At 37.0% G+C, this 13,965-nt stretch overlaps 1 protein-coding gene across 1 annotated transcript in view; it reads left to right on the plus strand.

The window, feature by feature from the left end:
* CACNA2D3 (calcium voltage-gated channel auxiliary subunit alpha2delta 3) overlaps positions 1-13,965 on the plus strand; it is a gene marked incomplete at its 5' end in the record, with an annotated part of 625,719 nt that overhangs the window by 588,719 nt on the left and 23,035 nt on the right. The window contains 4 exons of the mRNA XM_081319069.1: positions 4,891-4,966; positions 6,156-6,208; positions 7,575-7,630; positions 10,743-10,854. Coding sequence (XP_081175195.1) covers positions 4,891-4,966; positions 6,156-6,208; positions 7,575-7,630; positions 10,743-10,854 — 297 coding nt within the window. The remainder of the gene's footprint in view (positions 1-4,890; positions 4,967-6,155; positions 6,209-7,574; positions 7,631-10,742; positions 10,855-13,965) is intronic.

A 13,965-nucleotide genomic window follows, 5' to 3' on the forward strand; every position in this document is an offset into this window, starting at 1 on the left:
TCAATGCATTTAAATTACACATTCAGCTTGTTAATGTTCAGATTTTTTGGCTTAAACATTATAGCTAATTTGCATAGAATAAATATAATGTCCTGACTGAACTGTTTTTGGCAAAGAGCAACTATGAGATTTTGAAAGCCAGATCTTTTTCATGGATGGCAAAGACACAAAACAGGCATGATCAACAAAATGTTGGGGATGGGGATGATCAGATGATGCTGGATTCTACCTAGCTTCAGTTACATAAAATAGCTAGGAAAAGATGGTACCAAAAGGCAGCCTAACTCAGTTGTGCTATGCATTAGCTAGTTTGAATTTCTAAGCCTAAATCTACTGAACGTTTTTCATTGTGCCGGGGTACATTTGTCTGTGATGTACCCACTTTGATTGATACAACACCATCTTGCCGAGAAAATGTTAGTAAGGTGGAGAAACTCTTCATTTATGTGGAGATGTTTCTTCAATCACTGTGGCAAAAAGATTCTTGAATAAGAAATTAAAAAGAAGCAACCCATAGAGAAGCAGCATTTCTCTGTGCTAAATGCTTTGGGACTAAATTCATAAATTGCTGAAAGAAGTTTGACAGCAGTTGGGTTTTCTTTATGGATAAAGATATAAAGATTATACATATACATACATACATACATACATACATACATACATATATACATACATACATACATACATACATACATACGTATGTGTGTGTGTGAAGCCACCAGCCTGAGGATGACGGATGGGATTCCGTCGAAATGTTGCTCCTACACCTTCAATTCTACGCGGGAAAGAACCCGAATGACCAAAGATCCATATATATATATACACACACGTGCATATATATACATATACATACATACACACACACACATACACACACACACAAATACACACACACATATAGACACACATTCAATATTGAGATTGAAACAGGCATTGCAACATTTTTCTCACCCTGCAACCATAACATCATTGATGCACAGCTTGGGAGAAGCCTAACAGAAATTACTAATGGTTTAAGGAGAGCTGGTTTGGTATAGTCAGTTACACATCAGACTATGAGTTGTAGTCCCACCTTAGACACAAGGTCAACTGGACGACCTGAAAGTAGTCACTTTCGCTCAGCCCTAGGAAGAAAGCAATAGCAAACCACTTCTGAAAAACCTTGCCAAAAAACTGCAGAGGCTTGTCCAGACAGTCTTGGAGAAACAGATATGGTTTAACAAGGGGGGAAAGGGTTACAAGAGCATTCACCAGCACTGACTTTTTCCTAAGAAATTAGAATTGCAGCCTTCTAGGGTATGATATATTGATGGATGAAAAAGTCCTATTTGCTTAATTATTCTTCACTCCATAGTATTTTAAGATCTCATTACAGTCCTCAGGATACAGGTAGAGTATGTTCATTGAAATCATTATAGATTACCCAGAAATTTTTAGACAATCAATATGACCGACCAATTCAAAGAAGAGAAAATTGTTTGAGATGACAGAGTGCCTTAACATTTAGCAGCATAAAATTAAGAATAAACCACAGGCAAGGTTGTTGTTGTTTTCATATTATGCCTTTTCTGGAAACATATTTTGGTTAGCCATTCTTGCTTGCTTGCTTATTCATTCATTCATTCAATTTGTGTTACCACACATCTCAAATTTGTGATTTTGGGCAGCTCATGTAATTAAAACAAACAAACAACTATAAACAAAATACTGATAACAGTAAAAGCAAAAATAACCCAATTAAACCAAATTAAAACCACTATCCGCAATAAAACCCCATAAAAATCAAATGGCTACAATCTATAATAATACAAAACATGAAATGTGCTTTCTGACTCAGTTTTAATATGGAATCAGCTATCAGAGAGCATCAAAGAGACAAGTGAGCAGTGTTTCACATGCACAACCACATGGCTCTGGAGAAAGGGGAAAGAAAAGAGGGAGAAAGAAAGAAGTCTTCATCATTCAATTCTTTTTTTCCCATTCTTTCTTCAAATATCTGAGAATAGTTTAAAATCATCATATCACAGTGGAAGAGGGCTTGTCAAAATTGGGGAAGGTGTATCCTAAGTCAAGGGTCCCTACACACACACACACAGAGAGAGAGAGAGAGAGAGAGAGAGAGAGAGAGAGAGAGAGAGAGAGAGAGAGAGAGACACACAAGATCCAGGTAGCACATGGAGCCATGCCTGCCCAGTCTGTGGAAAAAATGCCTTCCATGGAACTGGCATCCAAAAGGTTGGGGGCCACTGATCTAAGTAATCTTTTCACCAGTTTTGTCAGATTTTGGACATCAAATAGGCCTTTGATTCTAGAAATACCTTAATAAATATATATAGTTGACAACAAGCAACTTGCTAAATTGTCGTTGTTGTTAGCTGCGAAGTCATGTCCGACCCATTGCGACCCTATGGACAATGTTCCTCCAGGCCTTCCTGTCCTCTACCATCTTCTGGAGTCCATTTAAGCTCACACCTACTGCTTCAGTGACTCCATCCAGCCACCTCATTCTCTGTCATCCCCTTCTTCTATTGCCCTCAATCTTTCCCAGCATTAGGCTCTTCTCCAGTGAGTCCTTCCTTCTCATTAGGTGGCCAAAGTATTTGAGTTTTAGCTTCAGGATCTGGCCTTCTAAAGAGCACTCAGGGTTGAAGGACTGACCGGTTTGATCACCTTGGGACGCGCAGGAGTCTTCTCCAGCACCACAGTTCAAAGGCCTCAATTCTTTGGCGCTCAGCCTTTTTTATGGTCCAGCTTTCACTGCCATACATTGCAACTGGGAAGACCATGGCCATGACTATGTGCACTTTTGTTGACAGGGTGATGTCACTGCTTTTTAGTGTGCTGTCTAGATTTGCCATGGCTTTCCTCCCCAGGAGCAAGCGTCTTTTAATTTCTTGGCTACAGTCCCCATCTGCGGTGATCTTGGAGCCCAGGAAAATAAAATCTGTCACTACCTCCATTTCTTCCTGATCTATTTGCCAGGAATTGAGAGGGCCGGATGCCATGATCTTGGTTTTCTTAATGTTAATTTTCAACCCAACTTTTGCACTCTCCTTCTTCACCTGCAACAAGAGGCTCAGCCTGTGCCCTGCTTCATTTTGTACTCCAAGGCCAAACTTGCCTGTTATTCCAGTTATCTTTTGGCTTCCTACTTTAGCATTCCAATCCCCCATGATGATAAGAACATCATTTTTTGGTGTTAGTTCTATAAGGTGCTGTAGGGCTTCATAAAAAAGGTAAAGGTTCCCCCGCACATGCGTGCTAGTCGTTTCCGACTCTAGGGGCCGGTGCTCATCTCCGTTTCAAAGCCGAAGAGCCAGCGCTTGTCCGAGGACTTCTCCGTGGTCATGTGGCCGGCATGACTAGACGCCAAAGGCGCACGGAACGCTGTTACCTTCCCACCGGTGTGGTCCCTATTTTTCTACTTGCATTTTTACGTGCTTTCGAACTGCTAGGTTGGCAGAAGCTGGGACGAGTAACAGGCGCTCACTCTGTTACACGGCACTCGGGATTCGACCCGCCAAACTGCCGACCTTCTGATCAACAGGCTCAGCGTCCTAACCCACTGAGCCACCGCGTCCCTTTTGTAGGGCTTCATAGAACTGGTCAATTTCATCCTCTTCAGCACTGGTGGTTGGGGCATAGAGTTGAACTACTGTGATATTGAATGGTTTGCCTTGGATTCGAACTGAGATCATTCTGTCATTTTGAGGATTGTATCCCAGTATTTCTTTTCCTACTCTTTTATTGACTATGAAGGCTACTCCATTTCTTCTGAGGGATTCTTGCCCGTAGTAGTATACCTGATGGTCATCTGAATTAAATTCACCCATTCCTGTCCATTTTAGTTCGCTGATACCTAAGATGTCGATGTTCACTCTTGTCATCTCTTGTTTGACCACGTCCAGCTTTCCTTGATTCATGGATCTTACATTCCAGGTTCCTATGGAGAAAAAATCTTTACAGTATCGGACTTTCCTTTCACCACCAGACACATCCACAGCTGAGCGTCCTTTCGGCTTTGGCCCAGTCGCTTCATTCTTTCTGGCGCTACTAGTACTAGCCCTCTGCTCTTCCCCAGTAGCATATTGGACGCCTTCTGACCTGAGGGGCTCATCTTCCAGCGTCATATCGTTTTGCCTTTTGGTACTGTCCATAGGGTTTTCATGGCAAAGATACTGGAGTGGGTTTCCTTTTCCTTCTCCAGTGGATCACGTTTTGTGAGAACTCTCTGCTATGACCTTTCTATCTTGGGTGGCCCTGCACAGCATAGCTCATAGCTTCATTGAATTACGCAAGCCCCTTCGCCACGACAAGGCAGTAATCCATGAAGGGGAACTTGCTAAATATAATCATTCAATTCACTGAAAATTACATTATTTTCTTTTACAACTATGCATCTCATTTGTTTCTTCACTTTTACACAAATATATATATATAGAGAGAATGCATGTGGAGTGTGACAGACTATTTTGAAGCATCAGATAGCACAAAATATATTTTTTTTAATTCTAGAAATAGTCAAATAACACCATTAGACATTCTAACATGTATTATTTAAATTATAAGTGCAATCCTATTTTAGTACTTCAGTGTTACTGTTTTTAGAGTTGCTAAAGGAGCAGAAACCAATATTTTCATTTTTAAATGCATATTTCTGTTTTGTGAATCAGTTTAATGTTCACATTTTCCTGACAGTTTTATTCAGTCCTTAAACTTACACATTTTTTCTTTACATTTTATTTTTTAATCTATACTTCTATAATCCAACCACTCCCTTTAAAAATGCTATTGCTATTTTTGCCTTGTGAGCAAATCTTGTTGTATTTCACATTATTTTTCAATTTATTTTTTCCTTCTAGTCAAGCAGTTTTCTATTCTTCTCTATAGAATTACTCTGTATGACTACCAAGCCATGTGTAGAACAACCAAAGAGAGTAGTGATAGCGCCCATACCTTATTGGATGTAAGTATTCTTCTACTGCTTATTATTACATTGTCATTTATTTCTAATCTTATATATACTTATCAAAGTATCAATGACCTTTATTCCTAGATCAGTGTTTATGGTGTTTAACAAAACATTATGGTAATTGTTTAAACCAGGGGTCTTCAAACTTGGCACTTTTATGACTCATGGACTTCAACTCCCAGAATTCCTGAGCCAGAGTGCCTGGCTGAGCAATTCTGGGAGTTGAAGTCCATGAGTCATAAAAGGGCCGAGTTTGAATACCCTTGGTTTAAACTATTGATTTGAGAAATAATGACAAAAGCTTTCATGAGCTTGAACCAGTGTCTCCCCTCTATAATCCACATTTTAATCACTACACTATTTTGATCTACAGTTTTTAAGTTTATGAATTAAATAAAACAGTTGCTTTAACTTTCAAACATACTTTGTGATAAGAAACATGATTGATATAAAATGAAAAGTCACTACTATGAATAGTAAGATGCACAAAGATAAATTCATGGAGGGAGGGAGGGAGGGAGGGAGGAAGGAAGGAAGGAAGGAAGGAGGGAAGGAAGGAAGGAAGGAAGGAAGGAAGGAAGGAAGGAAGGAAGGAAGGAAGGAAGGAAGGAAGGCTGTATTTATGTAATTTTAGCCCGATGTCATTCTTGCAATTTTCTGAGAAACATTTGATTGGCTACTGTTATATATGCTGTTGGTCCAATTCAGCAACTTTGTTCAAGCATTCATTAAACGCTTCTTAAATTTTCTAGCAGACAAGTAAATTTACAATATATGTTATATCTCATATAAAACAATATGGTTTATATCTCATGTATAGATTTTTTTGAAACTTTCCAACCATTCTTTAGGTGATTGTCATATATGTCTTCATTTATTGTTATTTTGGACATTATGATTTTTGGGTGACATTAAGATGCTGTAAGTCAATGATGGGGCAATAGTTATAGAATAAATGAGTTTGGGAAATGATACAAGTCATAGAACGTCAAGCAACATGTTATTTTCAATTCTCTTTTGGCCAATAATTATATCACATAAACATAATATTTGTGCTAAAATCATAGCATTTTATTCATTTGTAGAAATTTTAATGTATTTAAAACCATGATATACATCTGTCACTTAATATATAAATATTATACATTCTGGCTTTTTGATTAAGTAATTTGTTTGTCTTCAGCCTTACAAAGCTTTCTTTGCTGCAGTAAAATGGATTGTGACTGAACTTGTCTTGTAAGTAAAACTTGTTCTGATTTGAAGATCGTACTTTTCCATCTTTCATTCTTCTTGTTGTACCAGTTGAGTAATTTATGTACACTTTCAAATCCTTAGTGTATAATTTTAGCGATTTAAAAAGTACTTAAAGCCTTATGGATTTCACAGTAATCATTTCCAAAATATAAACTAATAATGCAATTCAATGCATGCCTACTCAAATGTAGAATCCTATTATTTTCAGTGGAGCTAACTCCTGGGTAATTCAAATATAGGATTGCAGCCTAAATTTATTACTGTGCTTGCACTTAGATGTAATATAAATATTTGGCTGATTCCAGTTCTGCTTGGGTGGGCTACTAATGTGTGTATTTTCTCAGAGGATCTTCTGTTGTTCTCTAATTTCTTAAGTGATTGCAGCCCCATGATTGGCATATTTGAAGTTCACGCAAGATCTAGTGGTTGTTTTCCACATGATATAGAACTCCTGTCAATTCATAATAGTTTTAAAGTAAAAATGGATTATACACTTGAGTGGTAATTTCTTTTGCATAACTGAACCCCACCAGTAAAGCATAAAGGAGCTTTAACATTTTTGTTAAGATCTATTTAGTGGCAAGTAGGAATGGCAGCAGACATTGAACAATCTGTAATTGATCAGGTTTATTACTTTACAAATATTCACAATGTAGTTTTAAATGAGATTTCTCATAGTGGATGGAAAAGAATGTGTATGTGTATGATTTATTGCAAACTAAATCTACAAAATTTAAAATAAAATTAAACCTTGATGATGACTGTACAAAACAATATGGGTATTAGAAGGTAAAGTTCAGAAAATGTATTGCTTCTAGGTTGCTTGTTTATGATAACTGTTTTTCCTTTCAATGTGAACATTTAAAAGCTATTGCCATTGACTTTAGACTTCACATAAGCATGACTTAAAGCTGACAAATTTTCATGGGAATATTGTATTTTTGTATGAGAAAGTTTTGTCATTTGCTGACAAAATGAGGAATAATATTTCACAGTTTATGAACCTGTTGAATGTATGCATCATGGATAAATTTTAATCCCACAATCAATGTGTTCTCTATACTAGAGAAATAGCTACTGCAACTTGTCATGCACTAGAAAGGGCAATAAGGTATTTTTTAAATAAAATTCTTGGCTACAGAACAGTCCAGCAGAGATACCAATTTCAACAGAATTTGAAATTGTAAAATGAATTCAGCTGGGAGAAAATGTACAACTATAGCAGAATATATCTCATCATGAGCTTAGCTTGATGTCTGTTTTTGAACATGCTGGAAAAAAATTATTACTGACAGTTAATGGTATGAACATGCCACATATAATCAAATGATATATTTTTGTGGCTTAGGTTTCTGGTGGAATTTAATCTATGCAATTGGTGGCATTCGGATCTTATGGCAAAGGGTAAGAATAATTTATATTAACAGATATATTAACATCTGGGTTATTTGCTTTTATAAGAAGTCAATATTCCACAAAACTTGATGTACATAGGAATCCCCAGTTTTCCTAAAGGTACGCACAAAAGAGAAAATTATTTTCTTTTGAGTTTGGAATAGAACAGTGTAACAACAGTTTTTGATCCTAGAAAGTTTTTCTAACACTATCTCAGTGAAGTGAACATTACTGCATTGTGTTTACTTTTTTCAAACACTGGGATGGCAGTAAACCAATTAAAGTTTCCTGGAGATGATATGAAGCTTCTGACATTGCTGGAAAAGCATGGGAGAGACAGTCACTACAGTAGTCTTGCAAGAATCAGTCCCAGTGCGAAAGTCTTTATTTCCACCCAGAGTTCTGCAGCTCCTGTGTAAGTCCTATTCACCCCATAAAGAAATAATCTAGGCAGAAGTGAAAGAGAAAAATGAATTCCTACTACTTAGGAACAAGCAGCAGCCCAAAACAAGCAGCCCAAAACAAGCAGCAAATTAAGTACATCCATTGGTTTTTGTGGTTTAGATTTCTGGTGGAATTTAATGTATGCAATTGATGACATTCATAAGTAAATGGCTAATATGGCTTTTGGGTAGAGCAGTTTTTTATGGCACACTCTACTGAAAAGGAAATCATCTTGATGGCTTTTCAAAGAGCTACCCAAGGCAATGCAAGGCACACTGCATCATCCTGCTCATTGCCCAGAGCCACTTGGTTGTGATGGGCAATTATAGGAAATAAATATTTTTTTAAAAAAAATCTTATGTAACCACTGTAATATTCTTGCATGATTTACCAGTCTTAAGGAGAAGGAAAGGAAGCATTCCTCAGAACCAGCTGAAATTTTGCTCCCCTAGTGCCTGGATTTGAATCAATTGCAGTATAAACATGTATGCGGAGCCAATTTGGTTGGTTGTGGTTAAGGCACCAGGCGAAAAATTGGGAACTGTGAGTTCTAGTTCCATCCTAGACACAACATGGGTGACCTTGCACCAGTCTTTCTCTCTTTCAACCCTAGGAAGCCGGCAATGGCTAACCACTTCTGAGATCTTGCCAGGAAAACTTCAGAGTAGTCACCAGGAATCAACACTGTCTCAAAGGCACCCCTGCACCTTTATAATGACTTTTGCAAATGACGTATTTTACACTCTCTCACACTGTCCATTGAAATGGTTTGCTAACCACAACTCTCTGTTTTAGAAGAATTAGAAATAAATACGTTTTGTAGCTATATTATTAACTTGCAGTCTTCTTTCCCTAAGGACACAGGTTTGCCATTACCTCAGTGGATAACGATACTGCCCTTTTAGAATTTACTTTTTACACTGGAAACTGAGCATATAATTACATACGTCATCTGCTCCCTTTTGTTAATTACTAGGAGGCTGCAAAGTACCCCCTCATCCTGATTGCAGGAAAGGCATCATTTTAATGCAGTTGATGTTTATAGTCAATTGAATGAGCTGGCAGTCATAGGAGAGATGGTTAACAGCATAGAGCCAAAAAATCAGAGAGCAAGATGTTTTATCCCATCCTAATGAGATTTATGAAATCAGCAGTTAATACACCTTGAATCTTTCCTTTCCTTTTCTCTTTTTTGGCTGGGTTGGAGGAGGATGGTGATTCTTGAATATAGCTTGGAAAACGGAAAGAAAATATTCACAGTTATTTGCATCCTATTTTTTACTGTGAAAAATTCAGTAAAGAATATATGGCATATATGGTTAACCACACTGATCATAGGAATCTCAGACATTAAGTTCAATAATTCTGTGGCATCAGGTACTCCTTATCACTATACAAATAGACACAATTAGCAGGCATGGGTATATATTGGTTTTAAAGAAAAACTAAAATAAAAAAATGTGGAATTTTCTTTTAATTTTTCACCTTGACTTCAAGTGAAAGAAATTTGGACTGCATCCAAACTTAAGTCATATTTAACATAGACCCACAGCAGTCAGTGAATGTTAAGCTAGTTGGCACCAACCTGTAGCATTGATTTTCATGTGTCTCCTGTAACAGAACTGTCATAATAGCTAACAGGGTAGGGACATGGCAGCAGATGGTATGTATTTTTTGCATAGTCTATACTCTATAGCCTTGTAATGCACACCAGGGAAGAAGTTACTTAAAATAATAATAGTAACAATATAAGTAACTGGATATCAAAACGACACAAATTTTAAACTAATAATGTTAAAAATAATAACTGGATGAAGTGGCAGGCAAAATGCAAAACTGTGGGCCTCGTGATATGATGGGAGTAACGCAAAGAACAGCAAGAAGGAGAATATTAAAAATAATAGATTTAATGTGCTCGCTTTGGCAGTACATATACTAAAATTGGAATGATACAGAGAAGATTAGCATGGCCCCTGCGCAAGGATGACACGCAAATTTGTGAAGCGTTCCATATATAATAATAATAATAATAATAATAATAATAATAATAATAATAATAATAATAATAATAATAATAATAATAATAATAATAGATTTAAAACTTATCCAAACAGGTTTAAGATTGGGAGGGGTGAGGTTAAGCAATTAAATAAATTTGATTTTTCAACACAGCATTGAGTAAATTATACAGTTTTATTGCAAATACGAAGTACAGTATTAATACCACTCTTGTCAGCTGCAAACTGAGAACAGTACCGCCATAATTTCCCATGGCTAACTAGTTTTTTGTTTTGTTTCTTTAAGAAGTAAGGGTGGGAATAACTATGAAATACCCTTCAGTTCTACTAAGTACATCTATATTGTTGCTGATACGTTCACAACTATTAAATTTACACATGTATGCTGTTACCACTGAATCAGTATTCTATCTCTTTCTTATGGCCAAACTATAATTAGAGTCATGTATTGTAAGAATATCTTTTAGTATTTTGTGTCTTCTTATAAGTGTCTTCTTTAATTATAAAATAAGTCTTATGCATTACCAGCATTAATCACAGGGTGGCAGAAGCACTGTAATGATTTCACAAGGTAGAAAACACGGATACAGCATCTCACCCTGAAGAACTCTAAAATAAGTTATTATCAAAACCCCTTCAGTCTCTCTTATTTTCTTTAGCTCAGCGATTGAAGCAAACCCTAGAGCCTTGTGACACTGAATATCCAGCTTTTGTGTCTGAACGCACAATCAAGGAGACTACAGGAAATATTTATTGCGATAACTGCTTCAAGTAAGTACTTAATTCTTTTTCCATGGAGTTGGTTGAGAAATTCTAAACTTCATGCTCATCTCATGGTAAACTGGCTCTTAGTATTACTCTAATCCCATCACGGAATGGATAATATTTAGACTGTGATACTCATAAATGTAATAAGTAAAGCAGTGTGACCTTAATGCTTCATGGTAGCCCTTCCTTGTGATCCTATGTGCTGCAGTTCCATAATCCAAAGAGTAAACAATGGCAAGATAAAGAGGATTGTTCATTAGATGATCTTTTATTCAAGCTGTACAAGTACAAATTTAGACACAAGTTTTCTAAGGGAAGACACAGTTCTAGTAAGGGGGGAGAGTTTATGAGATCCCCATTAATCACACTGTATAGGGGGCATACCATCCAAATCAATTTGATGCATTCCTATTTCCTGATACGGTAGAATTTTAGTGTCCGTGGTCAAGGAAATGTCATTTCGAGGCACTAAAACTAATTCCAAAATGGCAACATTTTGCTACTGCATATTGGAATTTCCTGGAAACTTGGCTTACCCCTCCCTCCAGCATAGGCACATGTGTCATGATTAGAAAAAGGAACTGAACTGCAGAAATGTTGATATATCACATTAGGAATCAAGGCAACAGATATTTGACACCACTGTAAGTCGGAAGGCTTACAATGGTGTTTGATGCAATCGGCCTCCCTTTGCACAGTTTCCTCTCAAAAATGCAGCAAGAGACATATATTCACAAATCTATGCATAGGACCACATGGAGCTTAGAAGAAGAAAAATACCAGCTATTTATTTCCTTTCCTGCAATATTTTAGGTATGGACACAGTGAAAACTGAGCCGGGAGTCAGGTCAAATTAGTAAACTAGATTTAATTGGTTGCTAATTCTCTGCATTTAGATATTAGCCAAAAAGAGCAAGGTGATGATGTGTCTGTAAGCTCTAAACTCTCAACACTATGAACATAACCATGTTTATAGTGTCTTGATACTTAAATAGATGGCAGATCAATCTCAAAGGCATTTTAAATGGAGTAGGAAGAGGCTGGTCATCTGAACACCCTGTAGAAACTCCTCCTACTTTAGCCAGAAGCAGATGACATTTATTAGCTAGTTTATCCAGCAGTCAATTTTCCAGTCCCTTGGTAGATAAATTAGCTGCTGATGTACTGTAGTTACCAGATTTTTGTTCCTTTGTTATTTCAGAGCTGCACAGTGAATACATGAGTCTTTGTGAAACTTTACACATAGAGAATCTCCTCACTAGACGATGTTTTGTACATCTCAGTATTTCCTCTTTTACTGGTTTCTATCTTCCACACTGGTGTTACATTTTTGTACCTGTTAAGTTCAGTAATGTTATAATGCTTGAAAATAAGAATAGGTTAATTCGACTGACTCAGAAACTTGGTAGTAGTAATAATTAACATGCTAGGATCTGATGCCAAATTAGGCATTTCTTTTCCTTTTTTCTTTTGCAAAGTTAAGAACAAGGAAAACATTTCAAATGTGATATCCTCATCATTTAATGCTTCGTGTATGATTATATAAAGAGGAATTGTAATTCAACATTGCCAGATTTTCCCTATGTGAAATAAAAATATATCATTGATATTTTCAAATGTATTTTCAGGTCAGGAAGTATACTTGGATTGAATCAGTAGGAAAAATGACTTTACTGAAAATTATGTAGTTTAAGAATAATAAATTGTGATAAATTTTCTCAGAAATCATTCTATATTCCATGGCAGAAATAAATCCTCTATGCTAATAATATGTTGATCTCAAGGCACCCATGATTTTTCACAGCAAGGAATAGTAAACCAAAGAAATAAGTGCTAGAGACTCATGGGAACATTTTTCATGGTGTAATTTATTCAATTACTGTCATTTGCAATCAGCAAATGGTGACACAGGGCAGATTCTGCTTCTGACATTACAGTGTTTTTTGCACAATTTTTCTGCCTCTTTGTGGGGGTAGAAAGGAAGGAAGGAAGAAAGAAAGAAAGAAAGAAAGAAAGAAAGAAAGAAAGAAAGAAAGAAATCAAAGTACTGTATCCAACAGTTAGACTTCTCTATAAATATAAAATGTGGGAAATAGTGTTGATGGAGGAGTTTATTCATAAAAGAGATTCCATAAATGGATCCTGAGGAGGTACAGTTACTGTTTGGGGCTATACCACATCAGAGAGAACATGTTTAAATTGGCTCCATGATTCAGATGTCACTTTTTTCTAAGTGTGTCTCACACAATGTTTTAATAATATAATCTGAAAGCCTTTGCAGATTTCTTTCTGCCTGTTCCAGCCTGAAAACTAATTTAAATAATATAAATGGGGTGGATAAAGGAGGGGTGTGCAATAGCAAGCCCCTACCCAATTTCCTGTAGGGACCTATTAAATCTATGTAAGTGTGGTGTTCCCTTTTTGCCATGATCATAGTTGGTGGGATTCAGCCAGTTCCCACCACTTCGGCAGAACCGGTAGCTAATTTTTTGTTGCCCAGACCCAGAATGGAGTTCTGAAAGCGGCATCCACACAGAGAAACAGTTGTTCACATATTTGAATCCCACCACTGATCACCTATTCTTATAGTTTGAAAATAGCCCAGAAAATGGAACACCCAGAGTCCCTTGCTCGTGGTTGCCCAGATTGGGTGTGATAGAAACTTGAATTGCTGTAAGTCACTGCATGCAGAGCTATCTTCAAAAGTGATACAAGAAGCTGAAGCTGGCAGAAATGTCATGCTTACCAGGAAAAAACAAGCTACCAATTTGGGAAGAGCTGTATTGGCTACTGGAAAGTTTATGGCTACTGCTAGGAGTGCTAGTTATGAAGCTTTTTAAAGTTTGCACTTTTATTACTTTATAACAGCTGTCCGCTCCAGATAGCTTTAACTAATATTGTCAGTTCCATAATGTAGATCAGGTCATGAAACTGACTCCACAAGAAGGCTAGGCTTTTGTGAGACAGTCCGTGGTAGCAGAATTTCACAAGTCTTCTTCTGCAGTTAAAGACACTGAGCTTGTCAGCTGGAAAGCTGAGAGCCTGGGTTCAACCCAAGCATTATGCAATGGGGTGAGCTCCCATTCCTGCCCCAGCGCCTGCCCACCTAGCAGT

This window comes from Vipera berus (assembly GCF_964194415.1).
Source record: "Vipera berus genome assembly, chromosome: 2".
NCBI lineage: Eukaryota > Metazoa > Chordata > Lepidosauria > Squamata > Viperidae > Vipera > Vipera berus.